Source organism: Takifugu rubripes, chromosome 1 (genome assembly GCF_901000725.2).
Source record: "Takifugu rubripes chromosome 1, fTakRub1.2, whole genome shotgun sequence".
Lineage (NCBI taxonomy): Eukaryota > Metazoa > Chordata > Actinopteri > Tetraodontiformes > Tetraodontidae > Takifugu > Takifugu rubripes.
Genome location: NC_042285.1, coordinates 2976866 through 2997785, shown reverse-complemented (window position 1 = coordinate 2997785; position 20920 = coordinate 2976866). Strand labels below are relative to the sequence as shown.

Below are 20920 nucleotides of genomic sequence, written 5' to 3'. Positions count from 1 at the left end.
GAGGGTCAATGGACTTCAGAGTGAACCAGGACAACAACATCATTGTAAGATGGTACGACAACAAAGCAGTGAACCTGATTTCCTCTTTTGTTGGCATTGAACCTGTGGGAAATGTGAAACGCTGGGATCGCAAATCCAAAACTCACATAATGGTTCCCAGACCAGCCATTGTTGAAACATATAACAAATTCATGGGAGGTGTTGATCTCCTTGATATGCTGTCTGCACTTTACAAGTTCAGCTTCAGATCCCGGAGATGGTATATGTACATCTGGTGGCACACTGTGACAGTGGCAGTCATCAATGCATGGAAGTTCTACAGGAGAGACCAGAAGAAGCTCGAGCCCCAGATGAAACCCATGGGTCTGCGAAGGTTTCAGGCTTTGGTTGGCACTTCTCTCACAAGTGCAGGAAAGACCAAAATCAAGTGTGGCAGACCACCGTCCTCTCCAGAAGCAACTGCAACACCACCCCGTAAAAGGCCAAGCTGCAGTGTGCCTCTTGATATGAGAAGGGATGGCATTGATCATTTTCCAACATGGGAAACCTGACAGAGATGCAAGCACTGCACTGGCAATCACTTCTCACATGTCTACTGTGAGAAGTGTAAGGTGCATCTTTGCCTGAACAAGGAAATAAACTGTTTTTCGGCCTACCACAAAGTGAAATAAAAAGGCTGTAAAAAGTGCAATGCAAAAAAAACCAAAGAGAAAAATGCTGTTGTTCATGTTCTATATTGTCAAAATGTTATGGGCAAACTTTGTTTTTGTGTCTAAAGTTAACATAGTCGTGAGCTAAAAGTTGCCAAAATCGCCCAATGTATCATATGTGATACAACAAAAATGTCATAAACAAAATGATATGGCAAAAAAAAAGGGATTTTGTTAAATGGTTCAATAAACATCTCATTTCCAAAAAATTAGAATTTTCTGGCTATTTTTTGATGTGTCAGGCTATACAGGGTGTTAAAATAATTTCTGTAGGAAGGAAAACATAACAAACATTCTTAAAGTTTTCCAATGCTGTAAAAATGTGTATAATAATTATTTTATTTCAACATCTCATTACAATGTAAGTTAAACTTAAAGGACCATCGTACAGCAGAGTAGTCATGTGGTGCGTCATTCTCTCCAGGAAGCTCATTATGTATTTGTAGTCTACTTATTATTTTGAAAGTAGGCTAAGATAGCTAATATAGACTCTTACAGCATGTATTGCCTTCACCACATCTTGTATTTGTTACAAGGAATCTTGTGAAGTTGCAATTTTTGTCTAATTTCCAATACTTAAAATGGTCCGTTGTCAAAGCCATTTGACTATTGCTGATTTGGGTCTCTACTTTGTCTGTAAATACGGTACCAAAAATTCGGTGCTCTTAATTTTTTCGTTTGGGTTTGTCATACTTTTAGTGAAGCTGGTTATTCTTTCAATTGGGCCATTGATTCTTTTGATGCTTTCAAAAGGGCTGTTGGTTCTTTTGAAGGGGCTGGTGATTCTTTCGAAGGAGCTGGTGGTTCTTTCAAAGGGGCTGGTGATTCTTTCGAAGGGGCTGGTGACTCTTTTGAAGGAGCTGGTGGTTCTTTCGAAGGAGCTGGTGGTTTCTTCTGGTAATCAATCAGCAGCAGGCGTAATACAACATGTTAAAAACTTCCAAAGTTTCTGAGCCTTATGTGAGAAAAACCTGGAGAAACTGTTACTCTTTTTAGATTCCCTCTTGAGGAGTTTACGCAAGATGGTGACCATGCAGTCTGCAACGACTGGCTCCTCCGAGTACTTGAGTAAGAAGAGAACCTTGTTTGGATTGCCTAACTCTTTGCGCAGGATCTTTTGGATTTTATTGTCCATCTTCCTAAATGAGTCATCAGTGATACATATATCTTCATCTTTGACTCTCTCCCAGATATATTCATAGAGGTACGCGATGAGGTCATCACTGTTTTGAGGTTTCATATTTGCTTTGGTGTAAATTTGACAAACTATCTTACTTATGAACAGCTTGACATATGTCTTGTAGTTGAATGTCTCTTCCGTTTCCTCGTCATGTGAAAAAATGGTACAATCTCTTTCTGAATAGCAGTCCAGTTTAGGAGAAGCTTGATATTCCTGTGGTTCCTCATCAGCTACAGAAGGGCTGATATTCCATCCTAAATCTCTGTCTGAACAATAAGAGACTAAAGGTGGTTCTTCATCCTCAAATAAAAAAATGTTGTTATGTCCTGAATCTCCATCTGAATGAGCAGAATAGGAACCTGACTCTTTGTCCTCCTTGTTTACAGAAATTGTCTCACTTGCTTCTGGATCTCCATCTGAATCATGAGAGCGTGATGGAGATGGGCTAGGAGAGATTGAAGCTGGTTCTTCATGCTCCTCATCTACAAAAATCATCCTTTTTCCTTCTGATTGAGGAGAGACTGAAGCTGAGTCTTCGTCCTCCTCACCTACTGAAGCTGGTTCTTCATCCTCATCTACAAAAATCATCCTTTTTCCTTCTGATTGAGGAGAGACTGAAGCTGAGTCTTTGTCCTCCTCACCTACTGAAGCTGGTTCTTCATCCTCATCTACAAAAATCATCCTTTTTCCTTCTGATTGAGGAGAGACTGAAGCTGAGTCTTCGTCCTCCTCACTGACTGAAGCTGGTTCTTCATCCTCATCTACAAAAATCATCCTTTTTCCTTCTGATTGAGGAGAGACTGAAGCTGAGTCTTCGTCCTCCTCACCTACTGAAGCTGGTTCTTCATCCTCCTCATCTACAAAAATCATCCTTTTTCCTTCTGATTGAGGAGAGACTGAAGCTGAGTCTTCGTCCTCCTCACCTACTGAAGCTGGTTCTTCATCCTCCTCATCTACAAAAATCATCCTTTTTCCTTCTGATTGAGGAGAGACTGAAGCTGAGTCTTCTTCCTCCTCACTGACTGAAGCTGGTTCTTCATCCTCCTCATCTACAAAAATCATCCTTTTTCCTTCTGATTGAGGAGAGACTGAAGCTGAGTCTTCTTCCTCCTCACTGACTGAAGCTGGTTCTTCATCCTCCTCATCTACAAAAATCATCCTTTTTCCTTCTGATTGAGGAGAGACTGAAGCTGAGTCTTCGTCCTCCTCACCTACTGAAACTGGCTTTTTGTCTTCATGAATTTTATGAGTCACTGAAAGTTCTTCTTGTACTTGTTCATTAGTGTCTTCTGAAGTTGCAACTTCCTCGCCATTTATATAACTTGATAAATGGTCCTCTGTAAAAACCACGCATCTGTTGGAGACTGGGGTGTCTCCTACATCTGTAAATACCCCAACCTTCAGTTCAGTGGGGCTGGAGCTGGCGTTAACAGGGCTGCTTGTTTTTAGCATTTTTCATTCGTTGTATATATTTTTTTGCGTTGGTGTTTAACATATAATATTTTGCCCTACCTAAACAAATCAACAAAAATACAATGATGGATCAAAGCCTTATGGCACAATTAATATGTAGTGCTTTGATCCATATTGGCCCTTTATTTTTTAACAACTGTGATAATAACAAGTCTCACAAATCTGCTTTATTTTTATAATTATACACCGCTCTTATTTTCTTGTTTCTAAGTAATTTAATGCATCATTTATAACTATTATAGAACAAATATCTGGATCTTGGGAAAAAAAAGGAATTAAACTACAAATAACATGTTTTAGGATATAGGCACTATAAGGCCATCAATTCTATGCTGAAAATTGTGTATACGCCATCATACTGTGCTTTTATTGTTCTACAAAACTGGCTGTAGTCTAGTCCCTAACTGTCATGTGGAAGAAATATGTAACAATCTTTAGATTCTCTGGGTGATGTTTTTATTTGACCTGGACACGTTGAGGCAAATTCCCAAAATATCACCTAAAATAGAGATAGAGCAGGTTCTGGGCATGTACATGCATATGGGGTTAGTGCAGATGCCTTGTGTGAGAGCCTACTGGGAGATGGAGACAAAACTCCCTGCAGTTTGTGATGTGATGTCTCAAGATCAGTTTCTGAAATTGCTGACAAAGATTCACTTTAAGGACAACCTCAGTGTGTCTGATGATGCAAAGAAAGATAAACTGTGGAAGCTCAGGCCATGGTTACAAAAACTGTGAGACCAGTTTCTCTGCATACGTCCTGAAGAATGCCATGCAGTTGATGAAATTATGGTGCCATTCAAGGGAAAATCTCATCTACGTGTCTACATGCCTGCAAAACCTCACAAATGGAGTTTCAAGATGTGGGGACGTGCTGGACAAAGTGGCTTTCTTTATGACTTTGATGTTTGTCAAGGTGCACAAAATCCAGAGAGTTAAAAGTCAGAAGTTGGTGTTACGGGAGAAGTTGTGCTGAAAATGACATCAACACTTCCAGCAGGAAAAAATCACAAGGTCTTTGCAGACAACTACTTTACATCAGTTCCCCTGGTGCAACACCTAAAAGAGAGAGGAATCCACTACATTGGCACGATCCAGATTAACAGGGTGAAAGACTGCGCCATGATGGATGAAAAAGAACTGAAGAAGAATGGAAGAGGGTCAATGGACTTCAGAGTGAACCAGGACAACAACATCATTGTAAGATGGTACGACAACAAAGCAGTGAACCTGATTTCCTCTTTTGTTGGCATTGAACCTGTGGGAAATGTGAAACGCTGGGATCGCAAATCCAAAACTCACATAATGGTTCCCAGACCAGCCATTGTTGAAACATATAACAAATTCATGGGAGGTGTTGATCTCCTTGATATGCTGTCTGCACTTTACAAGTTCAGCTTCAGATCCCGGAGATGGTATATGTACATCTGGTGGCACACTGTGACAGTGGCAGTCATCAATGCATGGAAGTTCTACAGGAGAGACCAGAAGAAGCTCGAGCCCCAGATGAAACCCATGGGTCTGCGAAGGTTTCAGGCTTTGGTTGGCACTTCTCTCACAAGTGCAGGAAAGACCAAAATCAAGTGTGGCAGACCACCGTCCTCTCCAGAAGCAACTGCAACACCACCCCGTAAAAGGCCAAGCTGCAGTGTGCCTCTTGATATGAGAAGGGATGGCATTGATCATTTTCCAACATGGGAAACCTGACAGAGATGCAAGCACTGCACTGGCAATCACTTCTCACATGTCTACTGTGAGAAGTGTAAGGTGCATCTTTGCCTGAACAAGGAAATAAACTGTTTTTCGGCCTACCACAAAGTGAAATAAAAAGGCTGTAAAAAGTGCAATGCAAAAAAAAACCAAAGAGAAAAATGCTGTTGTTCATGTTCTATATTGTCAAAATGTTATGGGCAAACTTTGTTTTTGTGTCTAAAGTTAACATAGTCGTGAGCTAAAAGTTGCCAAAATCGCCCAATGTATCATATGTGATACAACAAAAATGTCATAAACAAAATGATATGGCAAAAAAAAAGGGATTTTGTTAAATGGTTCAATAAACATCTCATTTCCAAAAAATTAGAATTTTCTGGCTATTTTTTGATGTGTCAGGCTATACAGGGTGTTAAAATAATTTCTGTAGGAAGGAAAACATAACAAACATTCTTAAAGTTTTCCAATGCTGTAAAAATGTGTATAATAATTATTTTATTTCAACATCTCATTACAATGTAAGTTAAACTTAAAGGACCATCGTACAGCAGAGTAGTCATGTGGTGCGTCATTCTCTCCAGGAAGCTCATTATGTATTTGTAGTCTACTTATTATTTTGAAAGTAGGCTAAGATAGCTAATATAGACTCTTACAGCATGTATTGCCTTCACCACATCTTGTATTTGTTACAAGGAATCTTGTGAAGTTGCAATTTTTGTCTAATTTCCAATACTTAAAATGGTCCGTTGTCAAAGCCATTTGACTATTGCTGATTTGGGTCTCTACTTTGTCTGTAAATACGGTACCAAAAATTCGGTGCTCTTAATTTTTTCGTTTGGGTTTGTCATACTTTTAGTGAAGCTGGTTATTCTTTCAATTGGGCCATTGATTCTTTTGATGCTTTCAAAAGGGCTGTTGGTTCTTTTGAAGGGGCTGGTGATTCTTTCGAAGGAGCTGGTGGTTCTTTCAAAGGGGCTGGTGATTCTTTCGAAGGGGCTGGTGACTCTTTTGAAGGAGCTGGTGGTTCTTTCGAAGGAGCTGGTGGTTTCTTCTGGTAATCAATCAGCAGCAGGCGTAATACAACATGTTAAAAACTTCCAAAGTTTCTGAGCCTTATGTGAGAAAAACCTGGAGAAACTGTTACTCTTTTTAGATTCCCTCTTGAGGAGTTTACGCAAGATGGTGACCATGCAGTCTGCAACGACTGGCTCCTCCGAGTACTTGAGTAAGAAGAGAACCTTGTTTGGATTGCCTAACTCTTTGCGCAGGATCTTTTGGATTTTATTGTCCATCTTCCTAAATGAGTCATCAGTGATACATATATCTTCATCTTTGACTCTCTCCCAGATATATTCATAGAGGTACGCGATGAGGTCATCACTGTTTTGAGGTTTCATATTTGCTTTGGTGTAAATTTGACAAACTATCTTACTTATGAACAGCTTGACATATGTCTTGTAGTTGAATGTCTCTTCCGTTTCCTCGTCATGTGAAAAAATGGTACAATCTCTTTCTGAATAGCAGTCCAGTTTAGGAGAAGCTTGATATTCCTGTGGTTCCTCATCAGCTACAGAAGGGCTGATATTCCATCCTAAATCTCTGTCTGAACAATAAGAGACTAAAGGTGGTTCTTCATCCTCAAATAAAAAAATGTTGTTATGTCCTGAATCTCCATCTGAATGAGCAGAATAGGAACCTGACTCTTTGTCCTCCTTGTTTACAGAAATTGTCTCACTTGCTTCTGGATCTCCATCTGAATCATGAGAGCGTGATGGAGATGGGCTAGGAGAGATTGAAGCTGGTTCTTCATGCTCCTCATCTACAAAAATCATCCTTTTTCCTTCTGATTGAGGAGAGACTGAAGCTGAGTCTTCGTCCTCCTCACCTACTGAAGCTGGTTCTTCATCCTCATCTACAAAAATCATCCTTTTTCCTTCTGATTGAGGAGAGACTGAAGCTGAGTCTTTGTCCTCCTCACCTACTGAAGCTGGTTCTTCATCCTCATCTACAAAAATCATCCTTTTTCCTTCTGATTGAGGAGAGACTGAAGCTGAGTCTTCGTCCTCCTCACTGACTGAAGCTGGTTCTTCATCCTCATCTACAAAAATCATCCTTTTTCCTTCTGATTGAGGAGAGACTGAAGCTGAGTCTTCGTCCTCCTCACCTACTGAAGCTGGTTCTTCATCCTCCTCATCTACAAAAATCATCCTTTTTCCTTCTGATTGAGGAGAGACTGAAGCTGAGTCTTCTTCCTCCTCACTGACTGAAGCTGGTTCTTCATCCTCCTCATCTACAAAAATCATCCTTTTTCCTTCTGATTGAGGAGAGACTGAAGCTGAGTCTTCTTCCTCCTCACTGACTGAAGCTGGTTCTTCATCCTCCTCATCTACAAAAATCATCCTTTTTCCTTCTGATTGAGGAGAGACTGAAGCTGAGTCTTCGTCCTCCTCACCTACTGAAACTGGCTTTTTGTCTTCATGAATTTTATGAGTCACTGAAAGTTCTTCTTGTACTTGTTCATTAGTGTCTTCTGAAGTTGCAACTTCCTCGCCATTTATATAACTTGATAAATGGTCCTCTGTAAAAACCACGCATCTGTTGGAGACTGGGGTGTCTCCTACATCTGTAAATACCCCAACCTTCAGTTCAGTGGGGCTGGAGCTGGCGTTAACAGGGCTGCTTGTTTTTAGCATTTTTCATTCGTTGTATATATTTTTTTGCGTTGGTGTTTAACATATAATATTTTGCCCTACCTAAACAAATCAACAAAAATACAATGATGGATCAAAGCCTTATGGCACAATTAATATGTAGTGCTTTGATCCATATTGGCCCTTTATTTTTTAACAACTGTGATAATAACAAGTCTCACAAATCTGCTTTATTTTTATAATTATACACCGCTCTTATTTTCTTGTTTCTAAGTAATTTAATGCATCATTTATAACTATTATAGAACAAATATCTGGATCTTGGGAAAAAAAAGGAATTAAACTACAAATAACATGTTTTAGGATATAGGCACTATAAGGCCATCAATTCTATGCTGAAAATTGTGTATACGCCATCATACTGTGCTTTTATTGTTCTACAAAACTGGCTGTAGTCTAGTCCCTAACTGTCATGTGGAAGAAATATGTAACAATCTTTAGATTCTCTGGGTGATGTTTTTATTTGACCTGGACACGTTGAGGCAAATTCCCAAAATATCACCTAAAATAGAGATAGAGCAGGTTCTGGGCATGTACATGCATATGGGGTTAGTGCAGATGCCTTGTGTGAGAGCCTACTGGGAGATGGAGACAAAACTCCCTGCAGTTTGTGATGTGATGTCTCAAGATCAGTTTCTGAAATTGCTGACAAAGATTCACTTTAAGGACAACCTCAGTGTGTCTGATGATGCAAAGAAAGATAAACTGTGGAAGCTCAGGCCATGGTTACAAAAACTGTGAGACCAGTTTCTCTGCATACGTCCTGAAGAATGCCATGCAGTTGATGAAATTATGGTGCCATTCAAGGGAAAATCTCATCTACGTGTCTACATGCCTGCAAAACCTCACAAATGGAGTTTCAAGATGTGGGGACGTGCTGGACAAAGTGGCTTTCTTTATGACTTTGATGTTTGTCAAGGTGCACAAAATCCAGAGAGTTAAAAGTCAGAAGTTGGTGTTACGGGAGAAGTTGTGCTGAAAATGACATCAACACTTCCAGCAGGAAAAAATCACAAGGTCTTTGCAGACAACTACTTTACATCAGTTCCCCTGGTGCAACACCTAAAAGAGAGAGGAATCCACTACATTGGCACGATCCAGATTAACAGGGTGAAAGACTGCGCCATGATGGATGAAAAAGAACTGAAGAAGAATGGAAGAGGGTCAATGGACTTCAGAGTGAACCAGGACAACAACATCATTGTAAGATGGTACGACAACAAAGCAGTGAACCTGATTTCCTCTTTTGTTGGCATTGAACCTGTGGGAAATGTGAAACGCTGGGATCGCAAATCCAAAACTCACATAATGGTTCCCAGACCAGCCATTGTTGAAACATATAACAAATTCATGGGAGGTGTTGATCTCCTTGATATGCTGTCTGCACTTTACAAGTTCAGCTTCAGATCCCGGAGATGGTATATGTACATCTGGTGGCACACTGTGACAGTGGCAGTCATCAATGCATGGAAGTTCTACAGGAGAGACCAGAAGAAGCTCGAGCCCCAGATGAAACCCATGGGTCTGCGAAGGTTTCAGGCTTTGGTTGGCACTTCTCTCACAAGTGCAGGAAAGACCAAAATCAAGTGTGGCAGACCACCGTCCTCTCCAGAAGCAACTGCAACACCACCCCGTAAAAGGCCAAGCTGCAGTGTGCCTCTTGATATGAGAAGGGATGGCATTGATCATTTTCCAACATGGGAAACCTGACAGAGATGCAAGCACTGCACTGGCAATCACTTCTCACATGTCTACTGTGAGAAGTGTAAGGTGCATCTTTGCCTGAACAAGGAAATAAACTGTTTTTCGGCCTACCACAAAGTGAAATAAAAAGGCTGTAAAAAGTGCAATGCAAAAAAAACCAAAGAGAAAAATGCTGTTGTTCATGTTCTATATTGTCAAAATGTTATGGGCAAACTTTGTTTTTGTGTCTAAAGTTAACATAGTCGTGAGCTAAAAGTTGCCAAAATCGCCCAATGTATCATATGTGATACAACAAAAATGTCATAAACAAAATGATATGGCAAAAAAAAAGGGATTTTGTTAAATGGTTCAATAAACATCTCATTTCCAAAAAATTAGAATTTTCTGGCTATTTTTTGATGTGTCAGGCTATACAGGGTGTTAAAATAATTTCTGTAGGAAGGAAAACATAACAAACATTCTTAAAGTTTTCCAATGCTGTAAAAATGTGTATAATAATTATTTTATTTCAACATCTCATTACAATGTAAGTTAAACTTAAAGGACCATCGTACAGCAGAGTAGTCATGTGGTGCGTCATTCTCTCCAGGAAGCTCATTATGTATTTGTAGTCTACTTATTATTTTGAAAGTAGGCTAAGATAGCTAATATAGACTCTTACAGCATGTATTGCCTTCAACACATCTTGTATTTGTTACAAGGAATCTTGTGAAGTTGCAATTTTTGTCTAATTTCCAATACTTAAAATGGTCCGTTGTCAAAGCCATTTGACTATTGCTGATTTGGGTCTCTACTTTGTCTGTAAATACGGTACCAAAAATTCGGTGCTCTTAATTTTTTCGTTTGGGTTTGTCATACTTTTAGTGAAGCTGGTTATTCTTTCAATTGGGCCATTGATTCTTTTGATGCTTTCAAAAGGGCTGTTGGTTCTTTTGAAGGGGCTGGTGATTCTTTCGAAGGAGCTGGTGGTTCTTTCAAAGGGGCTGGTGATTCTTTCGAAGGGGCTGGTGACTCTTTTGAAGGAGCTGGTGGTTCTTTCGAAGGAGCTGGTGGTTTCTTCTGGTAATCAATCAGCAGCAGGCGTAATACAACATGTTAAAAACTTCCAAAGTTTCTGAGCCTTATGTGAGAAAAACCTGGAGAAACTGTTACTCTTTTTAGATTCCCTCTTGAGGAGTTTACGCAAGATGGTGACCATGCAGTCTGCAACGACTGGCTCCTCCGAGTACTTGAGTAAGAAGAGAACCTTGTTTGGATTGCCTAACTCTTTGCGCAGGATCTTTTGGATTTTATTGTCCATCTTCCTAAATGAGTCATCAGTGATACATATATCTTCATCTTTGACTCTCTCCCAGATATATTCATAGAGGTACGCGATGAGGTCATCACTGTTTTGAGGTTTCATATTTGCTTTGGTGTAAATTTGACAAACTATCTTACTTATGAACAGCTTGACATATGTCTTGTAGTTGAATGTCTCTTCCGTTTCCTCGTCATGTGAAAAAATGGTACAATCTCTTTCTGAATAGCAGTCCAGTTTAGGAGAAGCTTGATATTCCTGTGGTTCCTCATCAGCTACAGAAGGGCTGATATTCCATCCTAAATCTCTGTCTGAACAATAAGAGACTAAAGGTGGTTCTTCATCCTCAAATAAAAAAATGTTGTTATGTCCTGAATCTCCATCTGAATGAGCAGAATAGGAACCTGACTCTTTGTCCTCCTTGTTTACAGAAATTGTCTCACTTGCTTCTGGATCTCCATCTGAATCATGAGAGCGTGATGGAGATGGGCTAGGAGAGATTGAAGCTGGTTCTTCATGCTCCTCATCTACAAAAATCATCCTTTTTCCTTCTGATTGAGGAGAGACTGAAGCTGAGTCTTCGTCCTCCTCACCTACTGAAGCTGGTTCTTCATCCTCATCTACAAAAATCATCCTTTTTCCTTCTGATTGAGGAGAGACTGAAGCTGAGTCTTTGTCCTCCTCACCTACTGAAGCTGGTTCTTCATCCTCATCTACAAAAATCATCCTTTTTCCTTCTGATTGAGGAGAGACTGAAGCTGAGTCTTCGTCCTCCTCACTGACTGAAGCTGGTTCTTCATCCTCATCTACAAAAATCATCCTTTTTCCTTCTGATTGAGGAGAGACTGAAGCTGAGTCTTCGTCCTCCTCACCTACTGAAGCTGGTTCTTCATCCTCCTCATCTACAAAAATCATCCTTTTTCCTTCTGATTGAGGAGAGACTGAAGCTGAGTCTTCTTCCTCCTCACTGACTGAAGCTGGTTCTTCATCCTCCTCATCTACAAAAATCATCCTTTTTCCTTCTGATTGAGGAGAGACTGAAGCTGAGTCTTCTTCCTCCTCACTGACTGAAGCTGGTTCTTCATCCTCCTCATCTACAAAAATCATCCTTTTTCCTTCTGATTGAGGAGAGACTGAAGCTGAGTCTTCGTCCTCCTCACCTACTGAAACTGGCTTTTTGTCTTCATGAATTTTATGAGTCACTGAAAGTTCTTCTTGTACTTGTTCATTAGTGTCTTCTGAAGTTGCAACTTCCTCGCCATTTATATAACTTGATAAATGGTCCTCTGTAAAAACCACGCATCTGTTGGAGACTGGGGTGTCTCCTACATCTGTAAATACCCCAACCTTCAGTTCAGTGGGGCTGGAGCTGGCGTTAACAGGGCTGCTTGTTTTTAGCATTTTTCATTCGTTGTATATATTTTTTTGCGTTGGTGTTTAACATATAATATTTTGCCCTACCTAAACAAATCAACAAAAATACAATGATGGATCAAAGCCTTATGGCACAATTAATATGTAGTGCTTTGATCCATATTGGCCCTTTATTTTTTAACAACTGTGATAATAACTCTAAAGTCTCACAAATCTGCTTTATTTTTATAATTATACACCGCTCTTATTCTCTTGTTTCTAAATAATTTAATGCATCATTTATAACTATTATAGAACAAATATCTGGATCTTGGGAAAAAAAAGGAATTAAACTACAAATAACATGTTTTAGGATATAGGCACTATAAGGCCATCAATTCTATGCTGAAAATTGTGTATACGCCATCATACTGTGCTTTTATTGTTCTACAAAACTGGCTGTAGTCTAGTCCCTAACTGTCATGTGGAAGAAATATGTAACAATCTTTAGATTTTCTGGGTGATGTTTTTATTTGACCTGGACACGTTGAGGCAAGTTCCCAAAATATCACCTAAAATACACACACACACAACCTCACCAGGCCCCAAAATATTTTAATAACCTTTTCTGTTCAGTACAAGTTATGGTTTTTGTGTCATACTTTCTGCAGTATTGATTATACATACCGGTAAAAAACATTTTCAGCAGCCTATTTTCTTTGTAAAAGCCATTTGACTATTCCTGACTTGGGTCTCTACTTTGTAAATACCAAAACCTTGGGGCTCGTAGTTTTTTCGTTTGGGTTTGTCATACTTTTAGTGAAGCTGGTGATTCTTTTGATGGGGCTGGTGATGCTTTCAATTGGGCCATTGATTCTTTTGATGCTTTTAAAGGGCTGTTGGTTCTTTCAAAGGGGCTGGTGGTTCTTACAAAGAGGCTGGTGGTTCTTACAAAAGGGCTGGTGATTCTTACGAAGGGGCTGGTGGTTCTTACGAAGGGGCTGGTAGTTCTTTCGAAGGGGCTGGTGGTTCTTACGAAGGGGCTGGTAGTTCTTTCAAAGGGGCTGGTGGTTCATACAAAAAGGCTGGTGGTTCTTACGAAAGGGCTGGTGATTCTTACGAAGGGGCTGGTGGTTCTTTCAAAGGGGCTGGTGGTTCTTACGAAGGGGCTGGTGGTTCTTTCGAAGGGGCTGGTGGTTCTTACGAAGGGGCTGGTAGTTCTTTCGAAGGTTCTGGTGGTTCTTACGAAGGGGCTGGTGATTCTTTCAAAGGGGCTGGTTGTTTCTTTTGGTAATCAATCAGCAGCAGGCATGATACAACATGTTAAAAACTCCCAAAGTTTCTGAGCCTTATGTGAGAAAAACCTGGAAAAATTGTTACTCTTTTTAGATTCCCTCTTGAGGAGTTTACGCAAGATGGTGACCATGCAGTCTGCAACGATTGGCTCCTCTGAGTACTTGAGTAAGAAGAGAACCTTAATAATAAAGTTATTGATATCTTTAAGTGCGGATCAACACGCTTGTTTCTGCAGCGAACGCGAAAACCTGAGAACCCCAGTGTGTCGCACCGCTACATCTAAAACACAACTTTGATGAAGAAAGTCCTCACAATATGAGGATTTTCAGCCCTAAAGTTGTCAAATATCAACACTCTTGATATCTCTCTGAACACCATCGACTGATATCAATATTTACCTGTGGAGATGTAAGAAGGCTTCAATCTAATAGTAAAAACAACAAAATGACACGTTTGCAATAGTTAAAGGACCTTTAAATTTAACTCGATAGCAATAAATTCTTCTGAGATGTTACATTTTTCCACATTATAAGTTACTGTGAGTGTAGTGGGAGAGGTTTGAAACTAAATATGTCCAACAGGAACCCGAGATAACAACCTTATCACACACATGCACACACACTTTTGTTTTCACAATTGCGACAGTGTTTGCAGATTAACAGTGAATGAAAAAGCAGGAAGTCACCAAATAAATATATTTATTAAAACAATAGCAATGTCATGACATGAGTGAATACAATGTATCGTAATGTAAGAAATCATACAAACACGTCACATGTTGTGTTCCTGCGTTTGTATTTGTGGCAAAACTTCTTTTTCTTCCAAGTTTCCTGGCCTCCGGTGCGTTCACTGATCTCATGGAGAGTAATAGCACTACATGGAGCAGCGTGGTACACCTTAATGTGAAAACACACATAAATAAATTACCTTAAAAATTACTGAATGAACAGACATAAATCCTTTCCCCGAAGTTCAGCGTGTCACGTCCCCACTACCACGGCTAGATAGAGCGATTTGACCGCGAATGGCGGTTTATTTCCAAAAACTCTGGAGGAATTACATTATTGAAAAGGGTTCATTTACATGACTCATTTATTTCACGAAACTCTTCTGACAGATTCTGACTGTTATGAATTACGAAAATTGTTTTTTGTTTGAGCGAGCTGCTCATGTACAGAATCAGTACCAGACCTCTGCTTCCTGTTACCGCAGCACCAGCGGCAGGAAGTGACACGTTACATCAACCAAACACACAAAACTGGTCCAATTTCAGGTCAAGATTTTAAAAAGATGAAAGCAAAATTGAAACTCCACAGAACAGTTTTAGTTATACGACCATCGTTAGTTTAAGCTCACCTTTAAAGCTCCGTGTCTTCAATGGTATCCGGTTCCTCAAGAGTGTCCAGGCGGCTCTTACAGGCCTCCAGGAGTTTCTTCCTGGGGCCCAACGGGATGTGAATGCTGGTGAGGTCCTGATCAGAGCACAGCAGGAGAGCCTGCAGATCAATCTTCTCCCTCAGGAAGATCTGCATGAATTCACTGAGGCCTTGACAGGCCAGGAAGGTCTCCAGGGGACTGTTCTCTGGCTCCAAGTCCCCGTCCAAACTGATGTCTACCTCCTCCCAGGGCAACTCCTGAGCATTCCGTTCTTGCAGGCTCAAAGCACTGCCAATACTGTCTTCGTCCAAGCTCGGCGAGCGACGGGGCAGATGTCCTCGGAGACGAACGTTGGGAGCCCGACCCACAGGCTCGCTCCCGGCGACGCTCCCCTCGTTGTGTGCAGCGGCCCCAAACGCGTCCCCGATCATGTAGTTCCTCCTGAACACCATGGTGCCGAGTCCCGGTCGGGTGAACAGCGAGTCGCGTCCGGAGTCGGCACTGATCTCCGAATACGCAGCATCGTGGAGGCCAGGGTCGCTTATGGCGCGGGAGATGGTGTCGTCGTCATCATCGTGGTGAAGCTGGTGGAACATGTCGCGGATGTTCAGGCGCGACTGCTCCTTTGGGTTGGCATACGTGCCGTGTTTCAGGAACATGACGTCATTGCCGAGTTGCAGGCCAGATAGCGAGCGCACGCTTTTCCTACCGTCCTCGTAGATCTTGAAGGTTCCATCGACCTGCTTCTTCTTCTCCAGCTTCTTCTGTAACTTGGCCTTGCCCTTGGCGGTGGAATGCAGGGTGGCCTGAAAGGAAAGCAGAGTCTTTACGGTGTGATCCATTTGAACGCAGAAGTCAGAATTGCACAGTCCTGAGTTAGACATCTTTAATGGAGAATCCTCGCAACCCCCAAGTCAACTCTTCAAAGATGGCTGCTAATATTAAACTTATAACACTAATAATACACTTCTGACTATTTTTTTCGTACTAAAGCAGCCATATTCATAATATTGTTTGGTGTATATGTATGGAAATTTACATTTTTCACGTGATGTGTGTAGCCATGCTGACACTGGCTAACAAAGGCTAAACAAACACAAGTGCGGGAACAGTTTTTGCAAACGCGATCAACTTAATTTCCGATGTCGTTCCCAACGCCGACTTCTGACCTCCGAGGTAAACGGAATGGGCATTAGCACTGACAGAGAGCGATTTTATCTGCTATTGAGAGCAACTGTTATTATTTGAAATGGTGCACAGTCACCATCAGGTCGGTCCAAGCTAGACTTAGCTAGCCTTCACCTTAATATGACACAAACTACTTGATTTTTTTTCTTTTGTTAATATTCTCATAGACAAATAGTAACCACCTGCGAGTATGGCATGTTGGAGGTGACGGTGTTGAACTTGCGGCTCAGTGTGCTGCTGCTGGTGTAGCTAGAAAAGCTAATAGCGTCTAAGTTGTCCAAAGCTGCCGATTCCTTCAGGAACTTTCTCTCCATGCGTTCGTGGTGCCTCTTCTGGAGTTTTGCGCACTCTTTGATCCGGCGCTCCGCGGCTCGGAACGCCCGGTCCTTCAGTTTGCTAACCAGTTTTGGGTTGAGCGTTATCTGCTTGGCAGCGATGGAGTCCAGATAGCGGACACATTCCATGTGTCCCTTGGTGGCAGCCATGTCCAGCGGCGTGTGGTAGTCGTTGTCCAGGCACCAGACGTTGGCACCGAAGGCCACCAGGAAGGACAGGCAGTTGTGGTGGCCGTTGGCAGCTGCCAGGTGAAGCGGCGTGTTGCCCCAGATGTCACACTTGTCAGGGTCACCTCTGGAAGACAGAAAGGACGTTTCCATGACGCATTTCAACGATGCCTCAGTCAAACCCGTAACATTCCAGGTTAGATACGTAACCGAAAAAAACTGTCTATTCAATTTGCATGCTAATCCGTTACCTTACAAGCTACTTTCCCTGAGACTAACGACCTTGTGGTCCCCAGACTCTCTAGGGGTAGAGTGGGGGGCCAAGTATTTAACGACCAACCCCCCTGCTGTGGAACCAGCTCCCTGTCAAGGTACGGTAGGCTGACTCCATCTCTAGGAAAGTAGGAATTAAATTACAAATAACATGTTTTAGGATAGGCACTATAAGAGGCCATCAATTCTATGCTGAAAATTGTGTATACGCCATCATTTTATGGGATTGTCTGCTGGTCCAGTAGCATCACGGACAGGGACAGGAAGAGGATGGACAGACTGGTAAGGAGGGCCAGCTCTGTCCTGGGATGTCCCCTGGACTCGGTGGAGGTGGTGGGAAACGGGAGGATGATGGCTAAGCTGTCATCCATGTTGAACAACACATCCCACCCCCTACAGGACACCCTGACAGCACTGGGCAGCTCCTTCAGTGAGCGGCTGCTCCACCCTCGCTGTGTGAAGGAGAGGTATCGCAGATCTTTCCTGCCGGCTGCTGTCAGACTGCACAATAAACATAACGCCCGCTAGCACAGACTGAATATTATATATCCTGATATGTATATATGATATGTATGTTGTATTCACCCTCTGTACTATGTACAGGGGCTGAGTATCCATTTACCTGGATTATTGTATATACACATCCTCTTTGTATATTCCCAATTTTATTCTATTTTTATTTTTATTTTATTTTTCTCTGCTCTTGCTGTTGTTACGCTGTAAATTTCCCCATGTGGGACAAATAAAGGACCTGAATCTGAATCATACTGTGCTTTTATTCTTCTACAAACTGGCTGTAGTCTAGTCCCCAACTGTCACATGGAAGAAATATGTAATAATCTTTAGATTCTCTGGGTGATGTTTTTATTTGACTTGGACACGTTGAGGCAAGTTCCCAAAATATCACCTAGAATACACACACGCACAACCTCACCAGGTCCCAAAATATTTTATTAACCTTTTCTGTTTCGTACAAGTTCTGGTTTTGGTGTCTTACTTTCTGCAGTATTGATTATACATAAATACCATTTTCAGCAGACTATTTTCTATTTTCTGAAATAAACTTTCAAGTCAACCTGGCTAACTTTTATTGTAGGATTTTTGGTCACTTTTAAAAACAATTAGCCTAGCCATTTCTTTAAGCTTTCATTTGAAATTCTGATGAATCCATGATCAAATGCTGCAACCTTTTCTTCTGATCATAAAAAAGGGCATCTAAAATCCTGCTACAGACTATGACACAATATTTGTTTGGTTAAGGTCTTGTTCTTTAACTTCTGGCAGCTTATCCAGGTAGTTGGGATAGCAGCCTCAACAGGCAAGGCCAAGCACTCCTCTTCCCTGCTACTTCCACTCCTCATGGGAATTCCATGGTGTTCCCAGGCCATCCAAGGGATACGATCTCTCCGCTGTATCCAAGGTCTGCCCCGGGGTCTCCAACATAGGCATGCCGCAAACACGGACATGCCCCATTGAGGTATCCAGGAGCCTCCCTACGGATGGCTGACCACCTCACCCTACCTGTAAGGCAGAGCCCAGCTACGCTGAAGAAAAATCATTTGACATCTTGTATTTTCAATCGTGTCTTTACGATCATTACCCAAATGTTATGACCATTGGTAGGGGGTTGGAATGTAGATTTGCTGGTCAGCAGAGAACCATGCCTCCTGGCTCAGCTCTCTATACCACAACGGACTCAACTCGGTGTCCGCAGTACTGCATATGCTGCTCCAATCCAACTGTCAATCTTATGATCCCGAGATACTTAGACTCCTCCTCTTGGGGCGGTTACTCCTATACAATGACACTGGGCAATCCACCCTTTTCAGTCTGGGGACCATGGTCTCTAATTTTGAGTTGCTAATCTTTATCTCAGCTCTGTCCACAAACATTATGAACTGCTGTGGAACCTGCTGTTGAACCAGCTCCCTGTCCTGGTACGGTAGGCTGACCATCTCTACTTTTAAGATCAGACTTAAAACCTACCTCTTTGAAAGAGCTTATTATCACTAATTCCATAGTCCCAGTTACTATCATAGACAGACAAATTATCATACTTAGGGGGTCGTCTAATTATTAGGTCAGCATCTTAGTTATGCTGCTATAGGCCGAGGCTGCCGGGGTCCAGAAACATGATCACCTGAAAGATTCTTGTCACCCTGCTGGGTCATGGCTTCCTCTCCTCTCCTCTCCTCTCCTCTCCTCTCCTCTCCTCTCCTCTCCTCTCCTCTCCTCTCCTCCTTGCCGAGTAGTGATGTTATTTCTTGTGTAGTTTTTCTGCCCCCCACCCCTTCTGTATTCATCTACAGGTATCACCACCTTCAAAGCTGTATGTTGACCTACTGACCTCCGACCCCGCTGACCCACCCAACTGGACTCTACCAGCAGCTTATTTTAATTAATATAATGCATTTCTATGTACTACCTATTCTCTCCTCTACCTCTCCTCCCCCCTCTCCTCTCTCTCTACCCAGCCGGCCACCAGCAGGAGGGTCCCCCTATATGAGCCTGGTCCTGCTCAAGGTTTCTTCCTGTTAAAGGGGAGATTTTCCTTGCCACTGTTGCTTGATGGGGGTCAGGCGCCTAGAAACAATTCTGATTGTAACAGACGCTTTATAAATAAAAATTGATTGATTGATTGATTGATTGATTGATTGATTCATTCATTCATTCATTCATACATTCATACATTCATTCATTCATTACCATCCCAAACATCTATTTGAGGAAAAAGAACCGAGTGTTAAACGTACCTTTTCCTCAGATCATAAGGGACGTTTAACACCCGGTTCACCCAGATTCAGCGAGAAAGTCAAGCTGATCCTCTCACACCAACAGGAGGAGGACGATTAGCCTGACCTACAAGACACAACCTCACACCTGAAGCACCGTCGGACCCGAGCTACAGGCGATGTCCTGTGGGTAGAACCTGGCTTGGATTTAGTGTTTTTTTACTGCACGTCTGTGCAGATCAAACAATCCAGACTTTGATTAAATTAAACACAGTTCATTAAAACAGATGCGGGCCAACTTCCTGTTTACGCTGCGCTTACATCATCGGGTCACGGCTCACTCTGCTCAATAATTGAAGCGCCGCAGGTTAAACATGACAGAGGTGTGTGTGCATTATTTATCCTGCACGCCGCCACTCTTTTTCTGCAGGCACACAGAGACACCGTCGCCATCGGGCTGCAGGGGCACCGCCGCCAACACTGATTTAATTTCCCCACCACTTTAAAGGTTCAGAGCTTCAGGACCTGGACCAGGACCGCACGAGGCTCTGCCAGGATACAACCACAACCCCGAATAACATGCGGACCCAACTCTTTTTTCGCCGTGTCAGGAATGTCTCAAGGCTTCTGTAAGGTCTCAAATCTAAAGCTGCAGCTTGGATTGTGGCTGTACAGGAAGCTAAAGAGAGACACTAACAGTAACTTGTCCCCTTATAGAACCACTGACCCCTCAGCTCTGATTTCTCATCTGCTCCCCTCATGTCCGGCTGGGATGTCCATCAATCACTGTGACCTTTCCTGCATCCAGCATCAAACTCAGTGGAGCTCAACGTTGCTGGTCCCATATAACCCCCCCTGACAGACGGGTCCTGTCCTCCAGGAAATATGTCAACCTTTAAACCAGTTTACCAGCCGCTTGGCAGTGACCTTTCGGGTAAACAGGCTGATTAGGCAGAAAAATGTCAGGCTCGCATCTTTCTAGTCACTAAATTAGCATCTCTACAGTCGAGGAGTGGACTGGAAGAGAAATTCTAGGTGACTAAACGGACCCCGCTGGTCCTGTTTGGTGCCCCGGGATATGGACTCACCCTCTCCCCACGATGAGCCGCAGCGCCTCCAGGTTGCCGTGGTAGGCGGCCCAAAGCGTCGGCGTCATCCCATCTTCGTCCGGGGCGTTCAGCTCCTTCCGCGTCGCCTCCTTCAATACGTCCAGGTAGCCGTCCCGGGCCGCCCGGTGGTACCGGTCGTTCATGGCGGCCCTCGACTCACTCCGGGTTCGGTTCCATGAAGATTCTGGAGGTTCTGTGCCGGTATATCGCCAGCTTTCCGGGGGAGGGACGTTTCGTACCGGCCTGTAGGGGATCAGGCTGGTTGCTAAGAGACAAGGCGAGCACGAGGCGCGCAACTTTT

At 42.4% G+C, this 20920-nt stretch overlaps 1 protein-coding gene across 1 annotated transcript; it reads right to left on the bottom strand.

Annotated features, from left to right (window-relative positions):
• Positions 1-14118: 14118 nt before the first annotated feature.
• On the bottom strand, positions 14119-20916 carry ush1gb (Usher syndrome 1Gb (autosomal recessive)). Its single transcript, XM_003961067.3, has 4 exons — positions 20599-20916; positions 16185-16632; positions 14794-15620; positions 14119-14333 (listed from the first exon to the last, which is right to left on the bottom strand). Exons 1-3 carry the CDS (start codon positions 20760-20762, stop codon positions 14796-14798), a joined length of 1437 nt encoding a protein of 478 aa, XP_003961116.2. The 5' UTR covers positions 20763-20916; the 3' UTR covers positions 14119-14333; positions 14794-14795.
• Positions 20917-20920: the final 4 nt, after the last annotated feature.

What these genes read in the sequence shown, in the direction of transcription:
- ush1gb (XM_003961067.3), bottom strand. Translation starts at nt 20,762, where the DNA reads ATGAACGACCGGTACCACCGGGCGGCCCGGGACGGCTACCTGGACGTA. An exon ending in CGGCTCATCGTGGGGAGAGG is followed by an intron (nt 16,633 to 20,598) that starts GTGAGTCCATAT and finishes TCTGTCTTCCAG; the next exon opens with AGGTGACCCTGACAAGTGTG. An exon ending in CCAACATGCCATACTCGCAG is followed by an intron (nt 15,621 to 16,184) that starts GTGGTTACTATT and finishes CTTTCCTTTCAG; the next exon opens with GCCACCCTGCATTCCACCGC.